This window comes from Peromyscus maniculatus, chromosome 13, assembly GCF_049852395.1.
Source record: "Peromyscus maniculatus bairdii isolate BWxNUB_F1_BW_parent chromosome 13, HU_Pman_BW_mat_3.1, whole genome shotgun sequence".
Lineage (NCBI taxonomy): Eukaryota > Metazoa > Chordata > Mammalia > Rodentia > Cricetidae > Peromyscus > Peromyscus maniculatus.
This window is the reverse complement of record NC_134864.1, coordinates 54,091,873-54,119,539: the sequence shown is the minus strand read 5'-3', so window position 1 is coordinate 54,119,539 and position 27,667 is coordinate 54,091,873. Positions and strand designations below refer to the sequence as shown.

Sequence of the window (27,667 nt, the reverse complement as noted above, 5' to 3'; positions counted from 1 at the left end):
GGAGGACAATCTGTAGGAGCTGACTGTTTTTCAGACCTGAGGACTGAACTCAGGCTATCAGGCTTGGCAGCAAGTTCCTTGACCCGCTGAGCCATCTTGATGGCTCTCCTCTAAGCTTTCCTTTTCTCATGCAGTCCATCCCCACCCTGGTCTTGAACTAGCTATGAAGCTAATCATGACTTTCAAGTCCTGAGCCTCCTGTCTCCACTTTTTTTTTTTTTTTTTTTTTGGTTTTTCAAGACAGGGTTTCTCTGTGAAGCTCTGACTGTTCTGGAACTCGCTCTGTAGAGCAGGCTGGCCTCGAACTCACAGAGATCCACCTGCCTCTGCCTCCCCAGTGCTGGGATTAAAGGCCTGCACCACCACCACCCGGTGTATTATTAGTCTGTTCTTCAAATAGTTAACTAAAAAGCTGAGAAAAAAAAAAAGAGAGACAAATAGTTACTGTATTTGTAATATATCTTTTTATAACGCTTTAAAGGCAAATTTTAATTTCAAACCCGTATCTTTAAAAGTCAATTAAGTTTTTGGGATCTGCACAGGGTAGGAAATTCAGGTCACATAGTTATTGTATTTTATAAACATGAGAGACGACGAACCATTGTACACAATTTAAAAGGCTACTTCCTGTCTCTGTATTGACAGTGGAACTGGAGGGTTAGCCACTGACTTTCTTTTGAGACAGTGTCCTGTAACCGTGGCTGCCTTTGCATTCACTATGCAGCAGGGAATGACCATGACTTCTGATCCTCTTGCTAACCTCCCAGGTCCTGGGATTACAGATGGCACTGCCACACTCACCTTCTCCAGGTGCTGGAGAGGGTTGGTCAGGGCTCTGCCCATTTTGGGCAAGCCCTCTCCAGTATCCTTCACATAGTTTATGACACAACAGTGAGACACTAACCAAAAAACAAAACAGAACCCAACAAGACAGTCTTTGATCAATCATTCATTTTCAAGCCCCTACATGGGAAGTGGTAGGTGAATATCTGTAGGAATACAATTTATTGTCGGCTCCTCCACTCAGAAGTAGCTGTGTAAAGAGAGAGAGAAAAGTAAATACAAATATACAGTAACGAGACATGATTAAACACAACTTTGATTTTGTCTTGGTTTTTCCAGACAGGGTTTCTATGTGTAAAAGCTCTGCCTTTCCTGGAACTCACTCTGTAGCCCAGGCTGGCCTTGAACTCATAGAGATCTGCCTGGCTCTGCCTCTGGAGTGCTGGGACTAAAGGCGTGCGCCACCACTGCCTCCTGGCGAGACACTGTTCACACAAGTACGCACACCCTGTACTCTGACCATATTCCCACCCATACCCTTCCTTTGCTTCTTCCCCAGCAGTTCTGCTTCTACTTTGACGTCACATATATAAATGATCTGACAGATGTAAAACCACCCAGCTTGGAACACAGTCGTTAAGGGTACCAATTAGAACAAACATCTCTACTCCTAGCTTAAGCATCCCCAATCCAAAATGTACAATGGAGGTTGGAGATGTAGCTCATAGGTAGAGCACATGCTGAGGACACATACAGCTCTGGGCCAATTTTAATGATATAAAGATGTGTTGCTTTGCCTGCCTAAGGCACCTGATTGGCTAAATAAAAAGCCGAATGATCAGTAGCTAAGCAGTAGAGCGACATACGGGGCTGGTGGGCAGAGAGGATAAGTAGGAGAGAAGTGAGAAGAAAGGAGAATGAGGGAGAGGCCCAGGGCCAGCCAGCTAGGCAGACATGGAGTAGGACACATAGAATGAAAGGTAAAAAGCCCTGAGGCAAAACATAGATGAAGAGAAACAGGTTAAATTAAGTTAAAAGAGCTACTGGGACAAGCATAAACTAAGGCTGAGCATTCATAACTAATAAGAAGTCTCTGTGTCATGATTTGGGAGCTGGTTGGTCCAAAAGAAAGCCTGTTACAGCCAGGCGGTGGTGGTGCACGCCTTTAGTCCCAGCACTTGGGAGGCAAAGCTAGGTGGATCTCTGTGAGTTCGGGGCCAGCCTGGTCTAGAGTGAGTTCTAGGAAAGGCACAAAGCTACACAGAGAAACCCTGTCTCAAAAAAAAAAAAAAAAAAAAAAAAAAAAAAAAAAAAAAAAACAAAACAAAACAAAACAAAAAAACAAGCCTGTTACATTGGCATGATGCCACAAGTATAACCTTATACCTGACCTGATATGACAGGTCACAGTCAGAAGACAGGTCCATTCAAAGTATTTTAAAATTTGGCAACATGCATAACACAGACACGAAACAAAAAGGAAGTTCACATTTAGATTTGGGTCCCATTCCAAGATATCTCATAAATGTGCAAATATTCCAAAATCTGAAATGCTTCTGGTCCAAAGCGTTTCAGGTATGGGATGCGCAGTCTGCATCACTATACAATGTACAAAATATTAAAAGCAATCAATCGTTTTGGTTAAGACATAGTATGCTATTGTAATTCCAATGAAGTCTTTGCCAAGGTATAAAATAAACTATAATAGTCTTATCCTTCGAAAACCACAAAAGCTTCGTTTGCTTTTGGAAGACAGGTTTTTATGCTCTAGCCTAAGCTGGCCTCAAATGTGCAGCCATCCTCCTCCTTTAGCCTCCCTAGAACTCGATGACCAGTGTGAGCCACCGCACCAGAACTAGTCAAGGTTTTAAAAGACAGTGTATTGTCTGCAGGCAAATGTACACTGCAAATTATATAAGTAGCTCTAGGACCCACAACCTGAAAGAATTATTGGACAAGAGCTTATATATTCACATAAAATTATTATAATTCCTTAAGTATATTTTATAATCCATATTTACTACTTAAAATGAATTATCTAACTTAATTATGTAAAATACGCCTGCAATTCCAGCACTCAGGAGGCCGAGGTAAGGGAGGCTGCTATTAGCTTGAGGCCAGCCAGGGCTACATATCAAGACCACAAAACCATATCAAGATCACAAAAACAAAATACTAACAAAAAAAACTTCTTTTAGAAGTTTTACAGGTATTTCAAACTAGAAATACTGCGATAACATCAGTATGAAGTAGTCAATTTATGGACCATATGGGATTTGTAAATAATGTCTTATTAAGATATTCATGAGGTACCTGGGCCAACACAGACCTGTAACACCAGCTACTAAGAAGGCTGAGGTGGCAGATGGCAAGTTTAAGGTCTGCCTGTGCTAGAGTAAGTTCCAAGCTAGCCCGGGCAACTCTGACAGCCTATCTCAAAATAAGAAAAAGAGGGCTAGTGTACTGGTACATGTCTGTAACTTCAGCATTTGAGAGGTGGAGACAGGGGGTTCAAGATTCTCTTTGGCTATGCAATAAACTAAAAGACAGCCTGGCTCCTATACAGGAGCCCCTATATCAAAACCAGAAAATTTTGGAAAAGAAAAACAGACCGAACAGGGCTGGGTATATAGCCAAGCAGCAGACCACTTGCCTAGCATGGTAAGAACCTGGGGACTCTGTCCCTAGGACACCAAAAGAACGAAAATGATATTCAGGGGGAAATGACCTGTTTCCAAAGTTCAACTTTTGTCGGGGGCTAGTGGCACACGCCTTTAAGCCTAGCACTCGGGAGGCAGAGGCAGATGGATCTCTGTGAGTTTGAGGCCAGCCTGGTCCACAAAGTGAGTTATAGACAGCCAGGACTGTTTCATAGAGAAACCTTGTCTCAAGAAAAACAAAACAAAATTTTCAATTTTTATTACTCTTTAAATAATTAAAGGGCAAATCTGTTTTTAGTTTTTTGGTATGGGATGTAAAAACAATTATGAAAATCAGAAACTTAAAACTGCTAAGTTTAAGCTGGGCAGTGGTGGCACAGGCCTTTAATCCCAGCACTCAGGAGGCAGAGCCAGGCAGATCTCTGAATCTGAAGCCAGCAGGGTCTATAGTAAGTTCCAGACAGCCAGAGAAACAGCCAGAGAAAAAACAAACCAAACCAAAAAATCCTGCTAACTTTAAACATCAGGTCTATCCAACTTTTTTCTTCATCAAGTAACTTGTAAATTCTTACCCCTGTGTCTGTCCAGTCCACACTTAGAACTTTATCTTCATGAGCAGCTAGATCATACAGAGGAGCCTTACAGCTAAAGATGAAAATACACACGTTACATGCATTCAGGGTTTTAACACACATATGGATAATTACTAATACTTTTCTAAAGACTTTTACTGGATTTTACTACAGATTATAACAAATACTCAAGATGCAAAAACTTATTCAGAACTAGGTCCATTTTCACACTTTTATACTTTAATATATCCCAAATCATGGCTTTATATACTCTGTCCAGCCATCTGTATAATAACTCCTAAATATGTATTTCTAACCCAAACTTTTCCCTTGAGCTTGATATGTCTGTGTATCTAAATACGTGAAAGTTGATAGGCAACAGACACAATCAAATCAAAACTCAAATTTCCCTCACAAGGCTCTTTTCCTAAAAAATAAAACCAATTATGCTGTGGGACGGTCTGTATGTCAAATTGCTCTGATTGGTCAATAAATAAAACACTGGTTGGCCAGTGGCCAGGCAGGAAGTAGGTGGGACAAGGAGAGAGGAGAATTGTGGGAAGCAGAAGGCTGAGGCAGAGAGACACTGCAGCCGCCGCATGACCAGCAGCATGTGAAGACGCCGGTAAGCCACCAGCCACGTGGCAAGGTATAGATTTATGGAAATGGTTAATTTAAGATAAAAGAACAGTTAGCAAGAAGCCTGCCACGGCCATACAGTTTGTAAGCAATATAAGTCTCTGTGTTTACTTGGTTGGGTCTGAGCGGCTGTGGGACTGGCAGGTGACAAAGATTTGTCCTAACTGTGGGCAAGGCAGGAAAACTCTAGCTACACAATTATTTAATTATTCAATTATTATTTTGATTTTGTGTATGGGTGTTTTGCCTGTGTGTGTCTGTGCACCATATTCATGCAGAGGCTAGAGTTCCAGATCTGGATCCCTCCTGGAACTGGATGGTTCTAGGCCACCATGTGGGTGCTGGGAGCTGAACCTAGGTCTTCTTCCTCCAGCTCCACACTTTCCCATTTTCTCTTATCACAGTACACAGCATTACCATACACCCAATCACTTGAGCAGAAAATGTGGGCAATTTTCTTTGATTCTCATCTCCACATTTAATCCATAAGAAATTAACCTCGCCAAAGACATAAATTCAAATATACCTAGAACAAAATCACTTATCCCTGACGCTACCACCACACTCTGTGCTCCCATGGCCTGCCTCTTGGATGACAATGGTCTTTCGGCTTCTATTCCTGGTTCCTTTTTCAAACCCTCAGAGCTGTGCCGAGTCCTGCTTGGTATATTGATTACCTGCCTCACGCTCTGCCACTCTCCCCATTTACTTCAATACCGGCTTGGTTGCCCATTTACCAGTACACGATTCTCCCCATTTTATCTGTGCCTCTCTCTACCATGCATACATGCACATACCTTCAAAATGTGCGACTGGCTACTGAAATTTTGACAAAGAGAAAGTCTTGCCAAAGTGCAGCTTTACTGTTCTGCTTTGTTCATACTTACTGCTACTACCAGAAACTATGTTAATTATCATAGAAAATGTCAATGAAGACATCTAAGCCCTCTAAGATATCCTAAGATGTTTGAGGGCAGATTTAAGGTTAAAAACATACACGAATGGGTACATAGTTAAAGTCACCTCTTCTAACTCTAAGTTAATGGGTGTGTTTTAACCTGGACATTCTGTATACACTAGTATCACAGTATTAGCCTATGAATAAAAAAGATTTCTTTGGCATCTAATTATCTTTGAAGAGTTGTTTTTTTTTTTTTTTACATCTTTCTATTTTTACTGAAGTCCTGGATAGTTAAAACCTTTTCTCCTGCTTTATAAAAAGGTCAGAAAGATGGATTTTATAAGCTGTGTGGCTTTATTTTTAAAAGAGGGCTAAAAATAAGCAACAAGCACGAATAAAATCCCTTTGTTCCTGGGCTTTGTAGGTACATTTGCACGCACATGCAAAAAAAATAACATGTATGTAGAGGACAACCCTAGGTATTATTCCGCAGGAGCTGTCCACCTGTTTTCTTGTGAGACCGCTCTCTCTAGCCTGAGACTCACCAAGTAGGCTCTGCTAGCTAGCAGTCCCTGGGGATTCCCATGTTGTGTCTCCCCAGTGCTAACATTACCAGCACAGCACACCCAGCACTGTTCACTTGGTTGATTTGGGTTCCGGGGTCCTCACAGGTGCTAAGCGAACACTTTACTCACTGAGCTGTGCCTGCAGCCCACTCCGGGATTTTTTGAGTATTAGTATTTGTCGTATCAGGTAGTACCAACCACACCTGGGTCTTCTGGAAGACCGCAAGTGCTCTGAACTTGCTCTGCCATGCTTCCAGTCCCAACATTTACCTTCTTGTATCCCACAGCTTGACAATGTTGTCTAAAGAGCCTGAAATGAGCTGCTGTTCGTGGGTGGGAGACCACTTCACTGATGTTACCCAGCCTGTGTGTGAGGTGAGGGACAGCGACACCAAAGACCCGTCTGAACGAAGAGAAAGAAAATGCAATGGGTTTTAGGAAAGACAAGCAGAACACACCCAAAGACTATCTGCAGAAACTTGTCTTTTTTAACATTCCCCACTGGTGACAACATACCTTTAGTCCGGGGATCCCACAGTCTAATATGCCTATCTGTGCTTCCAGATGCCAAACGTTTACAAAGGGGAGAATAGGAAATACAATTAAACACTTTATTTCCTGTCTGAAAATAAAAGGAAAGAACATTTAACCAGAAGGCTAAAAGTAACCACCTTTAGAAATGTATTACTGAAAAAACGAACGTTGATCGTGGGACCACCAAAGTCTTACCAGAGTTGACTTAAGACCACCAGACTCAACATCCCACACTCTAATTGTGTGATCCCAAGATGCACTGCAGATTTCTTCAGCATCTGACCAAAGTACTGAGGAAATTGCTTCTGTGTGGCCAGACAGGGTCACCAAGGGAGTCTAGAAATGAAAGGTCACAAAAACGGAAAAACATTCTTACCACAGAGTATCTGAAATGAGTAGATTTTAGGGTCGGGGTGGTAGCGCACACCTTTATGCCGGCATGCGGGAGGCAGAGACAGACAGGTCTCCGGGTTCCAGGCCAGCCAGGGACACATAATGATACTCTGCCAAAATAAAAGACTAGATGTTAATGTCCAAAGTAGCTATGCCAGACTTTTTGCCCAATGGATTATTTTGTCTTTATAGTAATCCTCCAACACAGATGTTTCTGTCTTTATTTTATATGTGAAGGGGCTCAGGGGACAACATGTCAGCTGTCAAAGCTGATGACAAGTTTAATCCAGGGACCCAGATGGTTCAAGGAGAACCAATTCCTGTAAGCTGTCTTCTGACCTCACACACACACACACACACACACACACACACACCACATAAATGAAAAGTTTAAAGTCTTACAACCACTGGTTTCACCATCTAAACAAGCTAAAAATATGAACCAGGGGTTTTACAATTCAATACCCAAGTGCTAACTCGGGCTTACATTAATTTGAACATGATAACCATTATGTATAAGTGTATCTACTTATGCCAAATATATCCAATCACTGTTTGTCAGTTAGATTTAAGGTGGAAAAAAAAAAAGAAAAAGAAAAAGCCAGGAATAGTGATGCATACTTGAATCCCAGCAATCAGGAAGCTGAAGAACTCCTGAAAATTTGAGACCAGCCCAAGTCAGTGAGTTCCAAATCCATCTCAGCTATCCAGCAAGATTCTCTCTCAAACTAAACAAACTTTGTTTAATGAGACCTAACTGCTAAATGACAGAATTAAACTCCATATTAATGACTTCTAGTGTTTCAGGATATAACTAGCAGCTCTAAAGTGAATTTTATCTTCAGTATATGAAAGAAATAGCATTAAACAGTCAGATAATTACCGTCAAACAAGAGTTAATGATTAAAATGTACCATGACAGTCCTACCACTCAGTAAGATTGATTCAGATGATATATTATCCGAAGTCTCAGAAAAATGTAGCAACAGTACTACAAAAAGAAAGCGTAATCATGGTTGAAGCAACAAGACAGAAGAGAACATAAACAAAAAAAGGGGGGAGGGGGTTCCTGGAGAGCTGGCTCAGCAGCAGCTAAGAGCACTGACCTTCAGAGGACCCAGGTTCAATTCCCAGCACCTACATGGTGGCTCACAACTGTCTGTAACTCCAGTTCCCGGGGACCTGACACCTTTATACAGACACACACAGAAAACACCAATGCACATAAAATAAAAATAATTAATTAAAAAAAGACTGCTGAATTATCATCCTTTCATCAAACACACCAAAGCCAAATAGAGTCAATTCTCACAACTATTTACCCTTTAACAGACAGAGACAATCACAGAAAACGACAACCAGTCAAATGAAGACAATCACTGATGGGGTGCCCAGCCCCAGTGGATACACCCACAACTCCTGCACCTAAGATTCAGGGATAAAAGACGGTCAAGAGCCCGAGGACCAGGAAATATGCTGTGAGACTGTCTCTCTTAAAAGAGACAGGGAAGCTTCATCGAAGACGGCCTCAACAATACGGCTGCCTAAATAAGACCTGAACAAGGACACTATCACTAGCCATGTTAGTGTGGAAGGTGGAAATCCCATGGGGCCTCACCCCCAGACAAAGACCTACAGGCAGCTAAGGAATGCTGAGAGTTCTCTTCCAGAGGTGAGCTCCCAAACTGGCTATCCAACACCAAGTGGCAGCTCGGGAGTCACATATACACAAGAAACAGTAAAGGGATTCATCAGGTTATAGTCATAATACTTATGCATGTATACATATATACCTAACAATAACAAAGAGAGGCCAGAATTAGGGGGATGTACACATGAAAGGAGTTGGAGAAGGGAGAAAATGACGTGATTAGATAGATAGATATAGATAGATTTATTATGTGCACAGTGTTCCGCCTGCATGTATGCCTGCACGCCAGAAGAGGGCACCAGACCTCATTACAGATGGTTGTGAGCCACCATGTGGGTGCTGGGAATTGAACTCAGGACCTCTGGAAGAGCAGCCAGTGCTCTTAACCTCTAAGCCATCTCTCCAGCCCTGATGTGATTATATTTTAATTAAAACAAAAACAAACTTACCCTTGTTAGTCCCAATTGCTCTGTTTTTTGCTTCTTTCTTGGCCGATTTGTGGATTCTTCTATTTCATCTTCTTCATCTGTAGGGACTACATCATAGAGAAACTTAATATTGAAAATTTTAGTAACTATTAATGGCAAACTGCAAGAATGTCCGATATTCTGGGTATACAGTTTTCTTTCTTTTTTCAGTTATTAGGGAATGTATATCCCTTGTTATTTTGGTTAACACAAAATTGTATATAAAAATCATATCTGACCACTAGGGTATTGTAATTCAGTGTAAAGTACCTGAGACTCAACCCTTAAGTAGTAGCAAAAGGAAGAACATTTCCTGGATTGGCAATCAGACACAGACAAGGACTTTTTGTTGTTGTTGTTTTGGTTTTCGAGACAGGGTTTCTCTGTGTAGTATTGGCACCTGACCTGGATCTCACTGTGTAGACCAGGCTGGCCTCGAACTCACAGAGATCCGCCTGGCTCTGCCTCCCGAGTGCTGGGACTAAAGGTGTGCGCCACCACTGCGATTTATTAGAATTGGTTTACAGACAGTTGTTAGCCACCATGTGGTTACTAGGAACTCAACTCAGGACCTCTGGAAGAGCAGCCAGTGCTCTTAACCGCTGAACCATCTCTCCAGCCCAAGCATTCTTATAACATTTATTAATACGTACATTTTATGCTGTATTACACATAATATTTAAAGCTGCTTAAACTGGTTCTGAGCACATTAACTATTTTGTCAGCTGTAACTGGGGTCTGAACTGTGAACAGCAATTCCATCAGAAGTAATAGGGTCTTCTGACCTTTTTACATATGCAGAAATAATTCCAGCTGTTAGGTTTCAAAATTTAAGAATTTGTGTGGGTCCCCTCCTATCTTTTGTTTCTATAAGCACCCCTAACTTCTTTAGAGAATCTGTCCTCTCCTTCGACTGTGTGTTTTAATCTGTATTTTCAAAGTAAGCTAGGTATGGTGGAGCATGATTATAATCCCAGCATTTGGGATGCAGAGGCAGGAGGATCACAAGTTTGAAGCCACGATGGTCTATACAGCCAGTGCCAGGTTCCAGGATAGTGAGGGATATATAAAAAGACCCTGCTTCAAAAAAAATTTTTTTAAAGACATTTTCACATGTATGCATGCTTTGCCTGCATTTATGTGTGTGTACCATGTGTGCCTGGTGCCCAGGAGCCAGGAGAAGGTGTCAGATCCCCTGAGACTGGAGCTGAGGACGGCTGTGAGCTTGAGTGCTTGAACTAACCTGGGTCCTCTGCAAGAGCAGCAAGTACACTTAATCACTGAGCCACCTCTCCAACCACTCAAAACTCATTTTAAAGTGACTTAAAATGAGTCAAAATTATTAAAAAACAATTTCTAGGGTTTTTAATTAAATGCATTCTGAGATCCAAGACAATTTGTTATACATGTAACAAATCAGTGACTGTCAAATACAGAGGTGGTAGGGTTAAAAAAAGAACCAAAAAAACTAAAAACAAAAATGTACTAATTTGTCTTCATACTACACTTTTTTTGGGGGGGAGGGTGTTGAGACAGGGTTTCTCTGTGTAGCTTTGGAGCCTGTCCTGGATCTCCCTCTGTAGCCCAGGCTGGCCTTGGACTCACAGAGATTCACCTGCCTCTGTCTCCCGAGCGCTGGGATTAAAGGCGTGCGCCACCACCGCCCAGCTACACTTCTCTTTGTACATACTAAAACACATTAGTCTATTTTTATAGCAAGTATGAAAAATAAAAGTCTCTCACTAAAATTCTAGAAACATGATTAATAAGTCAAAATACAAAAAGATATTGATACCTGTAGACCAGATCTTCAGCATCTTATCCCAGGAGCCGCTGCAGAACTGGACACACAAACGAAGGAGAAAGCACATGTAATGACTGACACCATCTACCCCGGCCACTCTTACTTTCAAAGTTTCTCTGCTTGCTTCACTTCTCTGTGCGCAGGCTCTGTAATCTTTACTACTAGATAATCACATATGTGGCTTCCCAGTCTTCTGGAAGCTGTAGCCTTATCTCCACGGCAACCAGCTGCTGTTCCTATATGCACCTGTGTCCTGCACAGCTGCTTAGATCAAAGTGGGCAAGTAAGCTAGACTACACTAATAGGTCTGCTCTGCTTCTAGAACCTTTACATAAACCTGAGAAGTGAAGTTAGACTTTTCCTGGGGGAAGCAAAATAGATTCCCCCCCACACACACACACACTCACCCAGGGACAAACAGTACAGGACAAAACTAGGAAGTATTACATGTAGAGAAAACCAGTATAGGGTTCAAAATGAACCAAAGTGACTTGGGAACAGAGAAGGTTGGGGCATGTCAGCTACATTTAGCCTCCATTCCAGAGAGTTCCTGAGGCCCAAATATATCATCACCTTCTTGTTCTGGCTTGTTCATTCTTTCCTTGGCTACCACAATCAAATTTTCTCTTGAGCTTTAACAAACTGAAGATGAGTTTCTGCTCGTGTATAAGCAAAATGTAGTCTAAATCCCCAGCCAAAAGACACGAAAGGTTAATTCATCTAAATGTGTACTCAACAACATATCACCTTTCTGTGACTCAAGATAAATCATAAACCTTTATCTCTGAGTACATTCAACGTTCTGTGTTACTCCAAGCTGGAGAACACTGTTAAATCCTGAGTTCTCCAAAGCAGCAAAGGGAACTTTCACATGCTAAGAGGGTGTGCAGCCCTTCATAGGTCAATGAAGGAAGTTATCACTTTCTGGTTTGTATCCATTTTGTTGTAACAAAGAACAGGCCAGGCTGGGCATGGCGGCAGCTCGTGCATGTAATCCCAGTACTCAGGAGGCGGAAGCAGGCCGATCAACAGGGACATAAGGCCGGACTGGACTGCACAGGGAGAATTCCAGGGCAACCTGGGCTACAGTGAGAACCTGCATCAAAAACCAAAGTAAGGGACTGAGGATTGAGTTCCAGTGCAGGTACAGGCTGTATGTCAGCACTGATGGTGAAACACGCTGTTAATATTAATTAGCCTTCGTGTGCTAAGGCTTGGGGGTCATTTAGACATTTAATGATGACAGCACTTTAAGAGAACCTGATGAATTGAAAACACTGCCAACTACTATCATTTAAGGTTATCTTTACTTGTTCTCTCTCTTTCTATTTTTTGGGGGGAGGTGGTGTTTCAGGGTTTCTCTGTGTAGCCCTGGCTATCCTAGAACTCACCCCATAGACCAGGCTGGCCTCGAACTCAAGAGATCGGCCTGCCTCTGCCTCCCAAATGCTGGAACTAAAGGCGTGCGCCACCACTGCCCAGCTTAATCCAATTTTTAATAATTTTTAACCACTGGTTGTTATGGGAGTTACAACCATCAGGAACACATCTATATAGTGTGTTTACTCAGCTGCTGAAATTCTGACCCGACACACCAGTGGCCACACTGCTGTAGCAGGGACCACTCACTTTGGTTCCTGAGCTGTCCACTGCTATGGAGTCCACACTCCCCGCATGACCTCTGCAGCAGTGCAGAGCTTTGACTTTGTTCTTCTCCACGTTCCATTCCCACAGGAGGACAGTCTGGTCCATTGAGGCGCTCAGGAGTAAGCAGGACAAATTGTCTGAAGAAAAGAGAAAACGAGAAACACATAGGACAAAACTGCACCTTCTTTTCTATCAGTCAGTATTTTTGTAAGTGTTTTAATAATTATTAAGATGGACTACTTTTAAAAGAGAGCTATCATGGTAAAAAGGAAAAATTCTTAAAACAAGCCTAGTAGTGTGCACCTGTAATCCCAGCCGTCAAGAGGCTGAGGCAGAAGAGGGACAGGTTTGGGCTATCCTAGGCTACACTGTGACCACCCCATCCCCACCCCATGCTGTCACCAAAAAGAGAAGACTCTTTAAAAACAGGAAAAATGTGTTCAATGTACTTACTAAATTGAAGGTGTACAGATAATTTTAGTAAAGACTTCCTCCTTAAATTTATGAACTTGGAGCTAGGTATATGGCTCTGTGGCAGTGTGCTTGCCTGGGTTCAGTCTCCAGGACGGGGGGTGGGTGGTGGGTGGGTGGGAGTGGGGACACAAACAGCAATCTATGGATTTTAAAAGTATTAATTCTTGCCAGGCGGTGGTGATGCATGCCACCTATGGATTTGAAAAATACTAATTCTTGCCAGTTGGTGGTGCACACACCTTTAATCCCAGCCCTCGGGAGGCAGAGGCAGGTGGATGTCTGTGAGTTTGAGGCCAGTCTGGTTTACAGAGTGAGTTCCAGGACAGCCTGGGCTACACAGAGAAACCCTGTCTCAAAAAACATATATATATACCTTCCCCCTTTTAGCACTATATTTCTGAAACCTAGCAACTGAGCCATGAAGCATTTTTCACCCAATCATTCTTTTGTAGACTAAAGTTAGTTCAGTTTCAAACTCTTCTTAAGTAGAATCTTACCTTTTTTCACCCAGGCCACATCTTTCACAACGTCTGTATGTCCTGCAATTGTCATTATTGACTTTCCTTCCAAGGACCAGATCCGAGATGTCTTATCATAAGAACCAGACAGGATCCTACAATGGGAAAAAAAATGCTATGAAATACAAAAAGATGACTTTTGAAGGCCTGAAAATTAGTTGTTTCTATGGCAATAGCAAAGTAAACTTGGGGAAGAAACTCTTCTTTAATATGAAGAACAAGATTTCAAAGCATAACAACAGCTCAGATGTTACACTAATTTTCTGAACCACTAAAACAATATGAGATTTCACTTTTATTGTTGCAAATGCTATAAATTTCACCAAAGCAATGCACACTGCTTGTAAAGCTAACATTTCTTAAGTAACCACTGAAAACTATTCAAGAGAAAAACAGAGATGAGATGTAGCTCAGTGGTCAGCACCTGCCCAGCAAGCAGAAGTCTCTGGATCTGATGTCCAGCACCACACAGACACACAAATACTGACACTGACAGAGACACAGACAGACAGACAGACAGACACACACACCACAATACCAAAGCAAAAAGGAAAACCATGAAGAATAAGAGAAACGAAGCCAGGCATGGTGGCACACCTTTAACCCCAACATCTGGGAGAAAGAAGCAGAAGGATCTCTGAGTCTGAGGCCTACATAGGAAGTTCCAGGACCGCCAGGACTACACAGAAACACACTGTCTTAAAAAAAACAAAATCTAACTTTATATAATAATTCCAAGTTCTCTTCAGGATGACAAGATGGCTAAGCTGCAAAGCATCTGCTGCCAAGCCCAGGGACTTGAGTTCAGTCCCCGGAACCATGTGAAGGTGGGAAGCGAGAACCATCTTCACAGAGTCGTCTTCTGACTGCCACACTTTTTATACACACGTGCAATGGCGCACACCCCCCCCCCAACAAAACACACAATAAAAATAAAATGGCCCCCAAAAAGGAACGACAGAAGTAAGCTACCCCCGATCAACTCCTAAGATGTTTTTTCTATAAGTACAGACAGTTCAGTATGATCAGTAGTGGGCATGTGCTTTAAGACAGTGGTTCTCAACCCAAGGGTCGAGACCCCTTTGGGGGTCACATGTCAGACATCCTGCAGATCAGATATTTACATTATGATTCAAAACAGTAACAAAATTAGTTTGAAGTAGCAATGAAATAATTTTCTCACAACATGAGAAACTGTACTAAAGGGTCGCAGCATTAGGAAGAATGAGAACCACTGTAGTAAGACATGTTAGTCCTACAATAGCATGTCTGCATCTTCATGGTAGCGGGTGGGGAGATCTGTGGCCATAAATGTTAATTTTTCTCCTCTATGAAGCAGTGTGTATCTCTGGTCTTAAATATCAATGACTGCTGACTTACATAGAATACAAATATCACAACATTTTGAAACAAAGAAAACCTAATAATAAACATTTGTTTTCTTCTTGAATATACTGACTGCAAAAGCCTATTTGGTATGGTCACCAGTAATCACTGCACGAAGTAGCCTTAACAAAGCAAAACGCTTCAGAGAGAGACAGTCCCACTGTGGAGGCACGTAAGAAGACAAAAGCACACGCCGTGCATGCATACCACTCTTCTGCCCCTTCAATCGAGCTGATCCAGTCATCGTGGAACATGCACTGCTCTGGCTGGGGCGCGGTGTATTTCTCCACGTATTCTAGTTCCACAACCTCTTCCTAGTCACAGAGAACAGAAAATAAACCAGGGGACAGTTTGTGGGTTTTTTGTTTGTTTGTTTTTTGTTTTTCAAGACAGGGTTTCTCTGTGTAGCCTTCGAGCCCGTTCTGGAACTTGTTCTGTAGACCAGGTTGCCTCAAACTCACAGAGATCCACCTGCCTCTGACAGCTTTTTTTTTCATTATTATTATTATTTTTTTTTTTTTTTGGTTTTTCGAGACAGGGTTTCTCTGTGTAGCTTTGCGCCTTTCCTGGAGCTCACTTGGTAGCCCAGGCTGGCCTCGAACTCACAGAGATCCGCCTGGCTCTGCCTCCCAAGTGCTGGGATTAAAGGCGTGCGCCACCAACGCCCGGCAGCCTCTGACAGCTTTTAAATATTACTTTGAAGGAAGAAAATTTGGGAACCATTTAAAAAGTCAAGATTTTTCTTTTGGCCTCACATTAAGCTAAGAATATGAACTTATATTAAAAGTGGAAATAAAAAGATACTTTTAAAAAGTTATTCAGTTTTATTTTAAATTATGTGTATATGTGTGGAGGCTAGAGGCATGGAATCCCTCTGGAGCTGGAATCATAGGCAGTTGGCAGTTGCCCAATGTGGGTACTGGGAACTGAACTCAGGTCCTCAGGAAGAGCAGCAAGCATTCTCAACCACTGAACTGTCTCTCTAACCCCTACAAGAAAGTTCTTATGTAAAAAAAAAAAAAAGAAAAGAAAGATAAACAGAAAGATCATACAAGCATATTTTTCTTTGAGGGGAGAGCATCTGTTCAGGATGACAGAGCTCTGGAAATGGGGAGTGGTGAGTTGCACAGTAGTGTACTTCATATTACTGAACTGCACACTTGAGAATGGCTAACATCATAAACCTGCTCTTACATATATTTCATCATCGTATTTTAAAATCACGAAATGGAGGGGAAATTACAAATTACATTCTAAACAATTTACTTATTGTGTGTGTACATCCATGTATTCCACAGTGTACGTGGAGGTCAAAGAACAACTTGTGGGAGTTGGTTCTTTCCTTCTACTATAGGGGTCCTGGGGATGAATTCAGGTCATCAGGCTTCGTGACTGGCACCTTTACTCCGTCAGCCATCTTGCTGACTCCAAACAGTCCTTTTTTTCCCCAGGCAGGGTCTCACTATATAACCATGGTTAGCCTAGACCTCCCAGTCTCCCGCTGACTGTCCTCCGGCCTTCACAAGCAGGCTGTGCATGCACCCACACATACTATATAATAATAAATAAATAAGTGAATGTAATTTTAGAATGCTTTCTAAGACTCTCAAAGAAAGTCAAAATGTCAGGCAGTGGTGGTGCACACCTTTAATTTCAGCACTTGGGAGGCAGAGGCAGGTGGATCTCTGAGTTTGAGGCCAGCTTGGTCTACAGAGTGAGTTCCAGGACAGCCAGGACTGCACAGAGAAGCCCTGTCTTGGAAAAAAACAAAAAAAGGAAAGAAAAGGGCAAAAAACCTTGGGTGTTGAAATCAATTTAGGCTGATTCTATAAGCAGTTACTCTACTAATGTATTAAATCAAACGTAAGCAGTACTTGGACTTACCGATGAAATGTTTTCCAATTCCATGTGTTTGACCAAGGGCATTCGAAGAAACTGGCCCTTGATAAGGAAATCGAACTCGACATGTTTGTGGAGCTCTGTAAAACAGGAAGGATCTTATTAATATCGGCGCCATATGATTGAGAACCCTGCAGCAATCACGTCTCAAGTACCCATTGCTGCCCCAGCTGCTCCGTAACTTCTCATACTGAATGAATGGTTTTTGGTTTTTTGAGACAGGGTCTTTGTCCTGGACCTCACTATGCAGACCAGGCTGGCCTTGAACTCACAGAGGTCCACCTGACTCTGCCTCCCTGAGTGCTGTGATCAGAGGCGTGCGCCACCACGACACCCGGCTGCATGATTTCTAAAGAACCCACATACTTGGTTTTGTTTACTTACGCTTGGTTTTACGGTAGTGTAATGACCTTAGGGGCCAGGGGTTGAGCCAGGTTGTATGTGCGCCCAGCACATGTTCTACCACTAACTACACCCCACTAATCTTGTCTTTTGTTTTGAAAGAGTGGTTTATTGAGTAGACAAAAGAGGGCAAGCAGCTGGACAGTAGCTCGAATACCACCTGAAGCCTATTACCTCATTTTCAAAAGCCTTTGTTCTACAGAAAACGTACAACATACACAAAGGTATAAACCACACTGAACACCACACCCTACTCCAATACAAAACAGCTTGTGAGGAATCATTTCTATTCCTGTCTCCATTCTCTTGCTAGCTCCTTCTAAAGCAACCTCAGAAACCATACCATTTCATGTGTAAATGGCTTTATTGCACATCTCTAAAATCTAAGGAATTAAAACATAATGTTAAAATATTAACCATGCTACTATCATATACTTAGTCATTATTCATATTTTTTTTTAATTAATTTAACTTCTATTTTGAAACTGGGTCCTACTGTGTAAGCCCACACTGGCTTCAAACTCACTACATAACCCAGGCTAGCCTCCAGAGGCTAGACAGATAGAAAGGGCAATCTCTGACTCATCGTCTCGGTCTCTAAAGCACTGGAATTGCAGGTGTGTCCCATCATGCACAGCTGCCCCTGTGTTAGAGCAAACATTTTAAAGCCGGCACCTAACTGGTTAATGTGTTCCTTCAATCTTTAAAAGCCCCCTCCTTTTTCTAGTCATTTCTTCATTGAGGAAAATGGGTCAACTACCTTATATTTCCTACATTTCTGGGCTTGGTTAATTACATCTCCAAAGTGTCTTTTTATTTTTTATTTTTATTATTATCTTGTGCATGTATGCAAGTGTTTGTGGGCATGTGTACCACGGTACATACATACCCATGTGGAGGTCAGAAGACAACTTGTGGGGTTGGGTCTCTCCACTTTTATTTGGGTCGTGAGGATTAAACTCAGGCTTGCACCATTGGAGAGCAAGCACTTCAGCTGGCCAAGCTATGTCACGGCCCTACAGAGTATCTTTTAATACGTTCCTCTATCCTCTACGGTGCCCTGTTAATCAGTGAGCCTTCAATGGTAAGACTTTAGGCTGCCACCACATCAACATGGATGCATTAACTAGTGTGTTCTTTTTTGCATATGCGTGTGTGAGCACACGTGTGTGCATGAGTGTACAAGTTCAAGGCTGATGTTGAATGTCTTCCTGGCTCACTTGTCACCTTAAATATTAAGGCAAGGTCTCACTGAACCCACAGCTTGATGTTTTGCTAGTCTGGCTGGCCAGCCTGCTCTCGAGTTCCCCATCTGTTTCCAGTGTGCTGAGATTGCAGGCAGCTCACCACCGCAGCCTTCCTTTATGTGGGGGCTAGAGGTCTGAACGATGGCTTCTTCATGCGTGCACAAAAACACCTACCCACTGAGCCAACTCTCCAGCCCTTATTTTTTTTTCTTATAACTTATTTATTTTCATTTTGTGTGCACCTGTGTTTACCAGCATGTATGTCTGTGTGAGGGTGTTGGATCCTGAAGTTACAGAGAGTTGTGAGCAGAGTCAGGTGAATGTCTGAGTTTGAGGCCAGCCTGGTCTACATAGCCAGTTACCCTGTCAAAGAAAAACAAACAGACAAAAAAACCCAACAACAAACGTATTTATGTGTAGCTGGTGGCACCGTACCCTCTCCTATCTCCCTGGAGCATACACGCTTACCATTTTTGGTCTCCAGCAATTTATTGATGATGTTACTAAGGTCAGCAACTTCAGAGGCGGCAGGGATTGAGAAAGGAACATCATCTACTGCATATCTGTAAGAGGGAAGTGATATGTTAGTATTATGTCTATACATTTTGGCAAATCTGCATTTACTCACTCAACAACTATTCACTGGGCACATCATCCCAGACATTCGCTACACGGCATAAACAAAATGAGGTGAAATGTCTTTATTCTTTTTTTTTTAACAGAAGAATTATTTTCTTTTTTCTTACTCATTTTACATACCAACCACAGATCCCACTCTCATCCCTCCTCCCGCCCTCCTGCCTTCCCCACATCCCCTCATCCAATGTCTTTACTCTTAAAAGAATCAAGCACAATGAAGTCCTTTGGACACAGTGTTATAAACGATGAGACTATTAGAAATAAGTCACTTCAGCCAGAGAAAAGGGTGTAAGTGCAGGACCCAAAAGAATGCAGAGCTACAAAAAGTGATGTTGGCCAGATAAGGGAGGGATAGCCTGGAAATGAGACCGAGGGAAAGTAAGAACGGCAGACCAAAGGAACCTGCTCCTATTTCGGGTCCTGATTTTCCTCTAGGCAGTGTTCAGAGATAAGCCTAAAGACACACAGTGTTTCAGGTCCCATATACGATGAAATCGTTTTTAATTCTTTGTGTAGGCAACAAGGAACCACTGTAGCAGTCCAAGTTCAAGAATAACAGCAGCACTCTATTTAGACAGACCTTTATAGCTGTGCCACAGACTAGATTAGAATAATATATGACTGGAGGCAGAACAGAACCCAAAGAGAGACAAGAAAATATTTACAAATCATTTATCTGGTAGCGAACTTGTATCCACAATATATAAAGAACATTTGTATCTCAGTAATAAAAAGGCTTTTTTTTTTTTTAAACGGGCAAGGGATTTGAATAGTTTTCTAGAGAAAGAGCAATGACCAACGGGCACAGGACCAGACCACAATGAACGTCATTTCACACCCATCAGGATGCAACTAAAGCGATGCTCACAATCCAGGGAAAGGAGAACCTCATCCATCAATGGTGGGAATGTAAAACGGTGGGGTTACTTTGGAAAAGTGTGCCAGCTGCCCTGGAAGTTAAATGTGGACTTTACCATTTGACCCAAGAACTACACTTTTAGGTACACACCAAAGAGCAATGAAAACACATGTTTACTGGACATGGTGGCATGGGCCTTTAATCCCAGCATTTGGAAGGCACAGGCATGTGGATCAGTGGGTGTGAGGCCAGCCTTGCCTACCCAGTGGGTTCCCGGCTAGCCAGGGCTACACATGTTCACATGGAAACTGTACATTAATGCTTCCACAGCCACTATTCACAATAGCTAAAAGACTGGAACAACCTAAATGTCTTAACTGCACAATAAGAGACAACGAGCCATATAATGGACTATTAGCCATAAAATAAATGAAGTATTAGGGTAGTCTGCCTTATGGTTAAACTATAAAAACAGTCAGTGAAAGATACCAGACACAAAAGACGACAAAGTTTGTATAATTTCATTATACAAAATGTCCAGGATGGACACCTACACAGAGATAGATGGTACATAGGGAGGTCGACTTGGATGGGAAGCATTTAAGGGATTGAGTGGCATCTAGAGAGATGAACTTTTTTCTAAAATGGATCATGTAAATGTTTGTACAATTCTACTAATATGATGCACCTGAATCTCACTATATACTATATATGTATCACTAGTAAATTTGCCATCTCTACGACTTATTTATACATAAAACATAATTATACACATATAAATAGATACATGCACACAGTCCGGGTTTGTTTGTCAACTCAGAAGCTAAGGTTATCTGAGAAGAGGGAACTTGAATTAAGAAAACACCTCCACTACACTGGCCCGTAGGCAAGTCTGTGGAGCATTTTCTGGATTAATGACTGATGTAAGAGGAACCAGTCCACTGTGGGAAGTGCCACCCCTGGGCAGGTGGTCCTGGGTTGGTCTACAAAGTGAGTTCCAGGACAGCCGGGGCTGCAGAGAAACCTTGTCTCAAAAAAGGCAGGCTTAGCTGGACATGGGGAGAGGAAGCTACAGTGCAGCACCCCTCCATGGCTTCTGCTTCAGTTCCTGCCTCCAGGTTCCTGTCCTTAGTTCCTGCCTTGGCATCCTCTGATGATGGCTGTAACCTGTGAGCCAAATAAACCTTTTCCTACCACAAGCTGCTTTTGGTCATAGTTTGGGTCTTTTTGTTTTTGTTTTTCAAGACAGGGTTTCTCTGTGTAGCTTTGCACCTTTCCTGGAACTCGCTCTGTAGCCCAGGCTGGCCTCGAACTCACCGAGATCCACCTGCCTCTGCCTCCCGAGTGCTGGGATTAAAGGCGTGTGCCACCACCGCTTTAAAGGTCATAGTGTTTTATCACACTAACTAAAACACATACATCTAGTCAGGTCAGTAACTGAACTGACCTCATACTAATAAAAAAAAAAAAAAATCAGCTCTAGGAACCCCATATTCAGAGACCCAGCTTCTACAGTGGTTGAGAAGAGCAAACGAAGTCCTGCTTTCAGAAACCATGAGACACCATTGACAGGCAGCCCGTAAACCCAAGTGCCACGGCTCGCCCCTCAAATCACGAAAAAAAGTGTGTACATCACTCAGAAAGCAAACTCAAAGCCCGGTTCCCTCCACCCGCAATTCAAATGATAAAGAGCTCACGAAGGTGGGCAGAAAAACGGGGATTCGGGAAGCCACCTAAGACGTGCCCACCGCTTGCAAATGGGATGACGATACGGGGCAGACGGGAGGGGACGGGGACGGGAGGGCGACTGAAGTCTTTTTTATCTTTGTTTTTTCTTTCTATCCGGCACTCGGGTTATCTTATTTGCATTAAAGTCCTGTTCATTCCAGCCGGGGACCCTATTAACCTTCTCTCCGCTCCGATTGCCTAAAGCCTGGGCTGTTTCTCGCTGACTGTCTGTTCCCAGACCCGGGTTGCCGGTGCCCACAGGGGTCCGAACCGAAGCGGGTCCGGAACCCAGACGGGCTCGGGGAAGGTTAAGGGCTGGCTGGCGCTGCACTTACTTCCTGTGCTCCGTGTAGAAACGCGCCTGGAGCTGTGCCATGGCGGGAGGCCCACGCGAGACCGCTCCACGAGGACGCGTCTGTTGACAAGCGCGGCCGGCCGGGGCAGGGGAAGGCTGGCAGGCTCCCGCTGCCGGCCTCCGGCTTCCTCCGCTCACACCACGAGGTTCCCTCTCCACAGACGCGCCCAGCCCGCACACATCGACTACCTATCCCGAGATTGAGGAAACATCGATTAGCGAAGCGATGTCCCCAAGGCAGCCGCCAGTCCCCGGCTACGTCTCTGTTTCTTACTCTCTATTTAGATCCGTGACCGACTAGGAAGACAGGGAAAAGATCTAATTAGAATCTTATTATTAGTATTATTATTTTTTAAGGGTGTCCTTAGCCCGGATACTTTAGACTCAGCGCTCAGAGACTACAAACCCCAGAAGGGAGCGCGTTTCAGGCGCTCTGAACTCTGGGAGTTGTAGGCTTTATTCATTTATCTCTTTAGCCCCAGCGCGCTCAGGTTCTCTTATCTGCTCTTAAACTCCCTTCTCTGGCCAGGTATTCCACTTCCTGCCCCTTAGCTCGGGGTGACAAACGGTCCCGCCCGTTTACTTTTTATGCACAGTTCCAACAACAGCCCGGCTCAGCGGAGACCACGCGTTCTTCGCTCAAGGGGCCGAGCGGAAGCACGGGGAAGGAGAACGCATCGGGCAGGGGAACCGGGCGACGGTGGCCGAGGAGGGCCCAACCTCCTGGGCCCGGGCCGCGCCTCCCGGCGGGGCGCGCGTGCGCACTGTGCTGGTCTCCATGGCGGGGCCTCGGCGCCAAGACGAGGTTGAGTAGACTCGTGTTGAATTTTCTCCCTTCTGCTCCGGCGGACTCCCCCCCACCCCCCCGGCCCCCTCTCCTCGCGTTGTGGGGCGCACGGCGGCGGCGGCAGGGTTGGGAGGTGGGGGGCAGCCGGAGGTCTGCACCCACGGACGGGGACGACGCTCCCGCTCGAGCGCCCTCCTCGCTCCTGCCTCCGCCTCCTCCCGTCACCTCCTGACCCTGCCGGGCTGGAGCAACCGCCGCCCCCGCTCCCGGCCGCCGCCCGCCTGTCCCTCCCGGCGCTCTCGCCGGCCTCCGCTCCGGGTCCTTCACCCCTGGTCCCGGGAGGGGCCCCGCGGCCGGGGGATGGCAGGCAGGCAGGCAGGCTGCAGCAGGGGGAGGCTCCGGTGTCCTGCGGAGGGTGCTGAGCCCAGGCGTGCGCCCCCGCCACGGAGCAGCCTCGCCCCTCTCCCCTCCTGCCCCAGTCCGAGGTTTAGCAAGGCTCCCTCCGCACCGCTCCCCTGCTTTCTTCAGACTGTTGTTGATGTTTGAATCTTGAAGTCACTCAAAAGGCCTGTCCCGGTCTCGATGGCCCCGATTATGACTCTATTTTCCTGAGTGGAGACTAGATGGGGGATGCTTTTAAGATCCCGAAGTCACATTCTAAGGCATCCCCCCCCCCAAAAAAAAAAAGAAAACCTCCAAAGTGGGGTCGGGGGTGGGGGGTGCCCCTCTGAGACAGCAATTGAGAGTCAGGCAGAACTGGGTTGCAAAATGTGTGGGCTTAGCAGTGTGTGTGTGCAGGTGAAAACAACGAAAGCTTTTCTTTTTTTAATATACGTTGCCTAATATTTAAATCATCTATAGAAGGTTAGAAGTTATCTAAACAGTTGGAGGCGGAAACCAATCATTTGTTAAGTGAGCAATGACAGGGAAAGCATGTCTATTTTCAATGTATCCACGTTACAGAATTGCATGCCCTGTAACAGGAATGCCTGAATTTGATTCTGCCTGTGCTACTTAACCTCTGTGCCACACTTTGATCAACCGTGAGAATTAAATGTCACATAAGAAGCACTCGGTAAATGTTAGCTATTGCCCTCGTAAGAGCTAGCAGTACAAATTTTAACTAGAAACTTGACTGACGTAGGTGGAGGCATAAAAATGAGAAAAATCTCTGCCCAGGTTCCAGAGAGAAATCGCTCGATAAGATGATAAGTCATTACAGTGCTGAAGATTTACATTAAATAAGCTGGGACATCTGAAACTTGAAGTTCCTTAGTTGAAGTGTAACTATTGAAATCTTACTGATAGCGTATGATTGATTAAATAGCCTTTTAAACTTTCCTTAATTTGGACTTTATCAAATTAACAGTACTTGAAAGTCAATACATTTTTACCTTAATTTGAATGGAATCGTGTGATTAGGAAGATGCAGAGCTGGAATTACTCAAGGAAAGATGTCAATTTGCAAGGCAAAAATCTTGAATTCATTAAAAGATGTTTTTATTTGGCTAAGATGTTTAGTTAAGGAAAATTAGGTTTTGCAAAATTCAGACTACCCCGCATGATTTTTTTTCTTCCAACAGTGACTTAGGTGTCTTTCTCTGGTTTTGCTTCCCAGCAGTGCTAATGCTTTTGAGTCTTGGTTTCTTTTTTTTTAAAAGATTTATTTATTTATTATGTATACAGCATGTATGACTGCAGGACAGAAGAGGGCACCAGATCTCATTACAGATGGTTGTGAGCCACCATGTGGTTGCTGGGAATTGAACTCAGAACTTCTGGAAGAACAGTCAATGCTCTTAACCTCTGAGCCATCTCTCCAACCCGAGTCTTGGTTTCTTTAAGTTTCGTTAATATGTGCTGCAAACTGTTGGGATTCACTTACTGTGGTCCTCAGGAAGACTCACTGTTATCTGGAGAACCCCCACCATTGGAAAAATATTTCTTTTTGTTACAGTCTTTTGTTTTGTTTTGAGACAGGGTCTCTCTGTGTAGTCCAGGATGGATTTGAATTCACTGTGTTTCCCCAGATTAGCTTTGAACTCGAGATCTCCTGCCTCCACTCCCTGAATACTGGAATTACACATGCCTGCTACCACATCTGGCCATTGCTTGCTCTGAACCTGAATCTAAAGTTCTGGAATTAGTCTCAAGGTTTTATGTGCTCCAGGCAACCACTACTGAGCTCCATTGCAGCCCAAGTGCTGGGATCGTAAGAGAATGACCATAATTCTCTCTTATCCTTAGTTTTGTGTTCCCCCCTTCAGTTACCCGCTATCCATATCAAATGTAAATTCTAGAAATAACTCATGAGTTTTAGGTTGTGTGTCGTTATGTAACATAATGTCTTGTCTGGGATAGCATGTCCAGGGAGAGTATTCACTCTATTGCCCATCCATTGGTAATAGTAATCTCTGTGGTTAAGTCAGTATCAGCCTTTGTGTTACAGTAAGTGCAGAGGTGGTAACAGTAGCAACCCACCTGTGCCAGAGAGACGTTTTCAAGTGCTCTAAGCAAAGTGGAATTTTTAGTTTGGGAAGAAAAGCTGTAGGCTAGTTTAGTAACACGGACAGTCAACACAGACCACATCGCGGAAGTTTTACCACAATATGTTGTTACAACTTGTTTTTAATCTCCCTGCTTAATTATAAGTTAACCATCATTGGTTCGTACTCACTTTAGGAATCCTTGATTTCAGGTATTCATCTGGGCTCAGATTGTGTCCACCAAGGATAAGAGGGCAGGGCACCACTGTGCTCGGCTTACCTTTAAACAGATAATAAAATCACTTTGGGATCAGTGTAAAATTAAGTATTTTTTAAGCTCTCACAAAGAGCAAAGAAATAAAAGGGTATGTGTGTGCAGGGTAAGAACTGTAGAAATCAAGATTATAGACGTTTTTTAGGGAAGACAAACCTTTAAGTAAGAGTTGTTATAAACACAGTCCTTCACTTTTCTACTAAAAAGTAAAAAGTTTAAGTTGGATCTGCCTGCCTCTGCCTCTTTAATGCTGAGATTAAAGACAGGCACCACCACCACACCTGGCTTAAGATTATTAGTTTTGAAGGATATATTTTAATCCATAAAGGTTATGGGGGAAATACAAGATTGATGGTGACAGTTTCCCAGGAAGTACACCTGAGAAATTACACTTAAATCTTTGAGCACATAAATTTGCTGTTGAACAAAAATCAAACATCCATATCCCAAGTAATGCCATTTATAGAGAAGAATCTGTGTCTTGATTAATCTCTAGTCCTCCACCATGCATCCCCCATGTGTAAACAGACAGCCTTTCTAGAGTAAAAACACAGAAATAATAACTCTACAGTTTCTTCCAAACCTTTATTTTTTAAAAAGATTTTGATTCTGAGTGATTTGTATATGTGGTGTGTGGGTCTTGTTTGTGGTTTATGTACATGAGTGCAGTCCCCACAGCGGCCAGAAGAGGGTGCCACACACCCCGGGGTAGAGTTGCAGGTCCTGGGAGCCACTTCCCATGGGCATTAGGAGCTGAACTCTGGTCCTCCACTTATTTCTTTCTGTTCCCCAGTCCTGGTACTTCTGCTTACGAGGCACATCTGTCAGCTGTAGGGTTGGAGGATGTAGCTATGGAAACTTTATTTTAAAGCTTCTTGCGGCTCCCAAAGATGCCCTACTGGTAAATTATTTTCACTGAGGGAAAAGAGTGTGTGGCTACAGAACTCTTTCTTCCTTTATGGACCCTTGGGCTTGAAATAAACATCGAATGGTTAGATAAAGAAGCAGGACAAGGGTTAAGTCACCTGTTCTGGGACACAAGTGGCAGTCAGACTTCAGCTCTTTTCAACTGAGTAGACTAAGGTCCTACCACATGAGCCTGGTAATAAATGAAATGTGTACAGTGGAATTCAGCAGTTTATTTGTGTGTGGAAGAGTAAAATACACACCGACTGCTGTTTCCTTACAGAAGCCATGCTGCCGTGAAGACGCAGGTCCAGCTTTCACGTGAACACAGCGGGCGCTGTTATAATTTAGTGCTCCAAGGGAAGGCCGTCAGAGAACACAACAGGGCGTTTCTGAGGCCGGCAGAATGTGGGAACCTGAACTTGAAACCTGAGCCACTGCCTGAAGGTAATAACGTTTTTAAAACTTTGTTCCTCCAAGGACAGGCGCCAGAACTACACAGAGAAACCCTGTCTCAAAAAACCAAAACCAAAACCAAACCAAACCAAAACAACAAACAAACAAAAAACAACATTTTGTTTCTTTAAAATTAATCTGTTGTCTTTTTGTTTTTTGATTTTTTATGTTTTAACAAAGCAAATTACCAAATCCACCCCCCATTCCCACCGCCTCCATTCCAGTTCTCACCCCATTCCATCCCCTTCATTCCAGTTCTCACCCCATTCCCATCCCCTCCATTCCAGTTCTCACCCCCGCCTTTTTTAACCCACTGCGTCATCTTAGTGCCGTGGTGTGTATGCTGTGGGGATGAGTACAGGCCATCTACTGGAGCATGAGTAACATCTCAAGGTCAAACCCCTGCAGGACAGTAACTCCCTCCCACAGGACCCATCAGTTGCAACTGTTCCCAGTTGTGGGTGGAACTTCCTGACTCACTTCCTTCCGTTCCTGGACTTTGTGTAGCTTAATCTTGTGCAGGTCTTCATGTATGCAGTCATAGCTGCTTTCAATTTATGTACGGACTGCCTGTCTATCTGACAGAGGCTGATGTCTGGACTATACAGATGACTCAAGAAACTAAACACCAAAA

At 43.5% G+C, this 27,667-nt stretch overlaps 2 protein-coding genes across 20 annotated transcripts in view; one reads left to right on the top strand and one right to left on the bottom strand.

Annotated features, from left to right (window-relative positions):
- Positions 1–936: 936 nt before the first annotated feature.
- On the bottom strand, positions 937–23,131 carry Wdr12 (WD repeat domain 12). Of its 4 annotated transcripts, none has more exons than XM_042260293.2 (14): positions 22,708–23,131; positions 22,105–22,313; positions 19,012–19,106; positions 16,880–16,974; positions 15,203–15,309; positions 13,589–13,704; positions 12,600–12,754; positions 10,962–11,007; positions 9,149–9,234; positions 6,851–6,991; positions 6,638–6,743; positions 6,392–6,524; positions 4,016–4,088; positions 937–1,033 (listed from the first exon to the last, which is right to left on the bottom strand). In XM_042260293.2, exons 2-14 carry the CDS (start codon positions 22,143–22,145, stop codon positions 956–958), a joined length of 1,272 nt encoding a protein of 423 aa, XP_042116227.1. In that variant the 5' UTR covers positions 22,146–22,313; positions 22,708–23,131; the 3' UTR covers positions 937–955. The 4 variants fall into 4 exon arrangements, with proteins under 4 accessions (XP_042116227.1, XP_076406444.1, XP_015849417.1 ...); XM_076550329.1 differs by having other exon boundaries at positions 22,845–23,122; XM_015993931.3 differs by having other exon boundaries at positions 22,399–22,718.
- Positions 22,187–27,667, top strand: part of Carf (calcium responsive transcription factor) — a 52,852-nt gene continuing 47,371 nt past the window's right edge. For 12 of the 16 annotated variants that reach the window (XR_013044135.1, XM_042260291.2, XM_042260288.2 and 9 more), the window contains exons 1-2: positions 22,796–22,929; positions 26,861–27,024. The gene's annotated coding sequence lies outside the window, so the exon portion shown is untranslated. Of the gene's footprint in view, positions 22,930–24,941; positions 25,124–26,860; positions 27,025–27,667 lie in introns of those variants that run through there. The other 4 variants (XM_076550320.1, XM_006975024.4, XM_076550322.1 and 1 more) reach the window with 3 other exon arrangements.